The sequence below is a fragment of the Seriola dumerili genome, unplaced genomic scaffold (genome assembly GCF_002260705.1).
Source record: "Seriola dumerili isolate Sdu_G_001 unplaced genomic scaffold, Sdu_1.0 BDQW01001051.1, whole genome shotgun sequence".
Taxonomy (NCBI): domain Eukaryota; kingdom Metazoa; phylum Chordata; class Actinopteri; order Carangiformes; family Carangidae; genus Seriola; species Seriola dumerili.
This window is the reverse complement of record NW_019175306.1, coordinates 630543-636619: the sequence shown is the minus strand read 5'-3', so window position 1 is coordinate 636619 and position 6077 is coordinate 630543. Positions and strand designations below refer to the sequence as shown.

Below are 6077 nucleotides of genomic sequence, written 5' to 3'. Positions count from 1 at the left end.
TTTACTTTAAGTTTAAAGGGACGTCATAGAGGAGAGAGATTGAACAACCTGGTTCATATCAAGTGTCGTCCTTATATGAAAGATGTTTGGTTCTGAGACCCATGTCCTGATCAGGATCCAGTCCAGGTCCAGCTGTAGGGTTAAGCTTTACTTTCTTATTTTCTAACCTGAAAAGTTGTAAAAAGTTCCTCGACTTTTCAAGTCACAGTTTCTCTGTGAATAAAAAAAAAGTCTAGAATAAAGGGTCAATCCAGATCTTTTAGAGGCTGCTGCCACTTGTTCAGTATTAACTCATCGCTGCCTTTTCAGAACTCATTCCACTTTTGCTTATACTCCATCCTCTCATTTGATTTACTTCTTTATATCTTCCTCTTTCTCCCCTTTGTTGTTCCACTTGCTATAAAAGACAGTTCAGGGAACAGTTTTAATCAGATCTTAAAGTTTTAAATTTTTTCATCATTTCTCCTTATTCCCTAAAGTCTTTCTATCCTATTGTCAGTTTCTTCCCTCTTCCCTCCTCTTTTCCTCCTGTCTGTGCTCAGATCACACCGTGGTCACAGAAAGAAGAGGATTGTATATTTTCTTTCCATCTGGAGATCTTGATCCATGAGCCAGGAGCTCCTGGATGGTGATCCAGTTGTCAAGGATTCGCCGGTTCCTCTTCTTCATGATCTTCTTCTGGCTCAGTAACAAGATGTTGTTGCTGGGGGAGTCCTGTCTGGGGGGAAGCTGGGAGGAACAGTGGTCTTCAGCGCTCCCTGCTGACGATGAAGGGTCCCTGGAAATAAAACCGAAAGGTAAGACTGAGCTAGATCACAATCTGTATTTTAACAGAGAAAATCTGTAGTGGTTTTACACATTTTACGTAGCAACTGTCAAAAAGTCCTTGTCTTGTGCTAACAAGATAATATATTGTGAGCACAACTTAAACCTGCATTAAGATATAGCTCTGACATTGTCTCTCTGTAATATGATTAACTGCAAAACCTTATTCATTATCAAGTGTTTTAATTCTATGGTTCATGATTAATATTGTATAAAGGTAGATTGCTACGTCTTTTTTTATTTTAAAGTAGGTCTAGGTTCTACATTAATACTGTGAAAGTATCAAAGCACTCAGTGCTCTCAGAGCCTCTCTTCTGATTGGCTCACCGACCTGTTGTTACCAGAGCTTGAGAGAGAAGCCTGAGAGAAGAGGTGTAAAACTACATTAAGTTCATTTAAGGTTTTTGGTTCTTAAAACCACAAATATATCTTCTTATGGATCAACACTTCAGATAAAGCACAGGAGAAGTGTAAAATATGGGATCTTTAAGGTTATGTGTCATTCCTCATTTTGAGGACTGGCCCTTTAAGCCCTACACTCACAGGTTTTCCCTGGGCTCACAGCTGATGGTAATCATGCTGATTAACTGTCTGTAATGGTTCAGTGTTTCGATCTCAGGTTCGACACTGGAACAACCTTAGTTTGACAAACACAAACTGACAAAAGAAGATTCAGAATGTGGGATTTCCATAAATGAAGCTGAAATGACTATTTGACTGATGGATTATCAGTTCGGACTAACAACAGGAGTTTGTCTGTGTGATGTTTTATGGATTTTCACACTGAATGGCATCTCATCAGCAGCAGGAGGTAAGAGGATTTTGTTGTTGACATTGATCTTATCTTAATCTTGTGATGTGGTGTTGAACACAGACATGGGTAAACTCTGAGACAAACCTTAAAGAGCAACCTTAAAAGCAAATAAAATTCTCATACATGTCCAAATAACATCAACTACCTCACATTAAAATGTTTAAATGAACATACATATATTTGATGTTGTCACTGCACAAAATCCATACTGCATGAAGAAATTAGCCACTATTTAGGCGTTACCCTCAGTCTTCTTATTTCTGTTGAAATCTTTGGATAAACCTGGACTTTCTGTACCTGTCTCCTCTGAGGTAGTCCAGGCGGCTCTGCATCATGAATTCTCTTCTTCGTCTGTACTCTCTGGCTCTCAGCAGCTGCTGCTTCCTCTCCTCTTTGCTCCAGTATCGGCCCTGTTTGAAGGACAGTTGTATGTGGTTTAATGAGCAGTTTGTCACACTGAATGAGAGACACTTTGCTGGTTTTTAATGCCGTCTTGATTTCTGTGCAGACTCTACCTGTTTCATCTCACTGGCAGCATCGTCGTCGGTTGTCATGCCGCTGCGTTCCTCCCTGATCTTCATGGCTCTGGCCTTCAGCAGACGATCCCTGACCGGCCGCTTGGCCACATAGCGGGTGCCATCACTCCGAATCTTTACCTGGACACAAAGAGAACGAATTCATAGCCTCTCGTCTTGTCATACTAAAAGCAGGCAGAGGCAGGTCATTGTGTTTCCTTTAAGCCCACAGGGCTTAATTTAGCTTCATGAAGTCTTTGTCGTTGAGGTGACTCTTGCCGTCAGATTTCTGGATTTCTTTCTGCCCTCAAGGCTTGAAGCTGTGTTTAGGAAATGGCTTTGGTTCTATAACTCCATGAATCTGAGTTCCTTAGACACAGTTGAAGGGGCTCCTTTAAACCAGTGGTTCTCAAAGTGGGGTCCGGGGACCCCCAGGGGTTCTAGAGAGGGTTCATGGGGGTCCCCAGCAAAAAGGGGAATCATTTATTTTCACTATAATTCCATCCATGAGTAACACACTGACAGATTATATGACTATTTTGTTTAGTGGGTTTCAAACATTTTCAGTGATAAAACATCTATGTGTTTGTATCACAATATCACAAACAGGAAGACTGCAGATTACCTTTCATGTTGACTTTCCATTAAGAGTACAATCACAGTATTTACCTTCCACTCCATGCGCTGTGGTGAGGCAGACGGTGACGAGTGTGTCAACCCAAGCGGTAATGCCAGTCCTAACCGTGAAGCACCCACGTGATGGTCCTCCAGACCGCAGGGGGCGCTGTTCACACTCCTGGGGCTGGCTGGGCCGCTGCTGCCTGTGCCCATCCCTCTCTCTTCGCCCTCGGCCCTCGCTCTGTCTCTCACTCGGTCCAGAGGGTCCACCAGGCCCTCAGAGGGCAGGGTCATACAGCTCTGGTAGCGCTCTAATGGTTTGTTGTGGCTGTGGTGTCGTCTGGTGAAATAGGGACTGGACTCTGCACTTCCGCCTCCGGGCCTGTTGGTGGCTCCCCCTGCAATGGTAATGAATAAAGTATACAGTCAAAAAATAGGAAATAGTACAGGAAAATCACAGTTAAAGGAACTATACTGGAGTTCTGTTGCTAACAAACACTTTGTGTATCCTCGGGGTTATTGCATTTTCTTCCTCATAAAATATTTCAAACATTTTGAAAGTCTAGTCTTCTTCGACACCTCTTTTGTTGGCACATTGCTGTGTTTATTGGTGCGTTACTGGCACCAACTGTCACTGGGCTACTGTCTGCTGAGTGCTAGCATTGTTGCTACAAAAGGCAGGACATGTAGTAGCCACCAAGGCAACTCTGTCTCTGGTGCTATACTGACACTGGAGAACCCAGTGGTAGTCAGAGGCGCAGATTGTGAACAGGCAAGTCAGGCAACTGCTTGAGGCTCCAGGTTGTGACGGCAAAATGTGAATATTACAACGTTTTTCTTTCTTTTCTTTTTTTTTTTTCAACATTTTGAATCTGATAATAATGTTTAGGTTTCGCCCATTTTCCGTCGGTGTCAGATAATTTATTACACAATGATGATGAACACTGATTGGAGGGGCCACTAGGCAATTTTTAGCCTAGGGCTCCAACGGACTCTGGTGGTATATTTGAAAAGCTTGATGACAAAAAGTACTGTATCTCACATTTCTGAAGGTATGAAGGTAGTTTTGCAGATAACTGAGTACTCGTACCTGCTCTTGAGCCCCGCCCTCCATCGGCCACACCCCTTCTTGAAGACGACCCCGCCTCTCTGGTCAGAGACCTGATGATGGCAACAAACACAGTAAGATATCCAGTTATTTAAGTGTAACAAAAAAACATACCTTCAGTTTTACAAAGTTTTAACTATGTGTTAACAGAAGTAAAAAGACCTGAACTTGGAGGGTGTAGAGGGGGTGGAGCTCGAGCCGTTTGCCACGTTGCCATTGGCCGTTTCATTCTTCCTGTAAGTGCTAGGGGAGAAAGAGCAGCTGAGGTTCGAGTGGCGTCTCTCTCTGTCCCGTCTGTGACGCCGCGGGGTAAGAGGGGAGTTCAAAGGGGGGAGGTAACCGAGGGGGAGGAGAGGAGGCGGAGACATCAGTTGCCTGCCTCCTTCATCTTCCTCTTCATGGAGAGGCGGGATCTGCTCAGTGCTGACCAATGGCGTGCTCCGACAGCTCTCCCCGCCAGTGTTGTAGGCGCTGGTGCTGTCTTTGTCGTCTGAGCGCTCCCGCTCCGGGAGCTCATTGATGGCCGACAGCTCGTGATGGTGAGGGTCGTCGTTGTCATCATTCTCATTATCCATACCTACAAGAAAGGATTTTGTATTGTTTTTAACTAGCTTTTTTATTTTTAAGATTAAAAAAGTTTACCACCTGCACACTGCCTAGGATCCACATTTCACTCCTGGCTTTATTTTATCGGATGAAAGAAAATTTTGACAGCTGAATTTTAGCGAGGGTAACATTAAACTTAATGTTACATTGATACAGTAAAGCATTACATTTAATCTTGATTCTTATGTTAATAAATATAAGTATATCCATTCTTCATTGACTTTCCAATGAAGCCACATTAAAACGTGATGAAGGACTTTGAAATAGCCATCTAGTGGTTGAAATTTTCACATCCTAAAAGTGATGTAAAATGACACTGGTGCAGCATGACATCAGAGTGTGGTCACAATTGCAATATGAACGTCAACTTTACAACCATCCAAAGTCAGAGCAGAAAAAAATATTTCATCATCATATTTCATCACATTTAGCATTTTCATGAAGAAATAGCAGAAAATATAGACGAGAAGCTTGTGTAACATCATCCATTCACTTTAATAAACTATCATATCCAGGTAAAGGCTCAAGACAACAATACTGTTTGTGTAGATAAAGTGACTGACACTGATATTTTTAAAGCTTCTCTACTAAATGTATTTTGTCATGGCTGCAAGATGGATTATGTCCATTTCCAACTTTTTTTCTCCGCTCCAGGAAGTGTTATGTTCTTTTTATATAATTTTATTCAACCAGAAAAGGGCTTCACTGAGATAAAAATGTCTTTTAACAAGAGTGACCTGGTTGTTGTACCAGACAAAGTTCATAAGGTGGCTGGGGTGGTGGGTGACATTTGTTCATGGGTTACAAAACCCACCTACCAGCACTTCTACAGCTCACAAAAAAATGATTAAGAAACAAAGTGTAAAAGCTTAAGGATCTTAAGTCAAGGCTTGAGTTTCCGCTGGTTGACACAGAAGCACAACTTGAACTATTCCTCTCAGTCATGAATAGTGTTAGGTGGAATTTCTCAATTGAAAACATCTTCTTAAAATGCTCCTGTCAGGTTGTAATTCAGATCTCCATAGATACTAATATACACAAAATATCAGGCTTTCTTTCTGTCACACATTCCTCAGTGGTTGTCATGGTTACCTGCTTCCAAAGGCCCCGGTCGCCCTGTTCCGGCAGCCACTGTCTCCTCCTCCATCATCCAGGCTTTGAGGCACCTCTCTCTGAGCTGCTGCATCTTCTGGGCACGGAGGATGTTACGACACTTAAACTCCAGGTGGCGTAACTCCTCGTCAATGAGCGCCAATTCGTGCTCACTGAAAGTCTCATTGCAGTTCACATCCACCGCCAAAGAAGAAGAGGCTTCCTCTTGTCCTTCCTTTTCTGCCTCTTCTCTTTCCTCTTGCTCTTTCATTTCTGCCTCAGCGTTGTTTTTCGCCACCTCTCTTTGCTGTTTTTCGTTGCGTCTCTCGTACTGGCATTTTATCTCCAGCAGCTCCTGGTACCGCTGGCACTCCTCCTCAGTCAGGCCCGGCATCATCATCATCATCGTCATCGGCTGGTGGTGATGGTGGTGGTAGTGCTGCGGGTCAAAGGTCAGTTAGCAGCCAGAAACCAACAACAGACCACAGAAGTGTTTCAT

General features: G+C 43.1%; 1 protein-coding gene across 1 annotated transcript in view; it reads right to left on the bottom strand.

Moving 5' to 3' along the window:
• Nucleotides 1–543: 543 nt before the first annotated feature.
• Nucleotides 544–6077, bottom strand: part of LOC111237654 (PDZ domain-containing protein 4-like) — a 42817-nt gene continuing 37283 nt past the window's right edge. Inside the window, exons 13-19 of the mRNA XM_022766827.1 lie at nt 5586–6006; nt 4043–4416; nt 3863–3933; nt 2824–3170; nt 2155–2295; nt 1937–2049; nt 544–754 (exon numbers count right to left, since the gene is read on the bottom strand). Of these exons, the coding sequence (XP_022622548.1) occupies nt 544–754; nt 1937–2049; nt 2155–2295; nt 2824–3170; nt 3863–3933; nt 4043–4416; nt 5586–6006 (1678 nt within the window). The remainder of the gene's footprint in view (nt 755–1936; nt 2050–2154; nt 2296–2823; nt 3171–3862; nt 3934–4042; nt 4417–5585; nt 6007–6077) is intronic.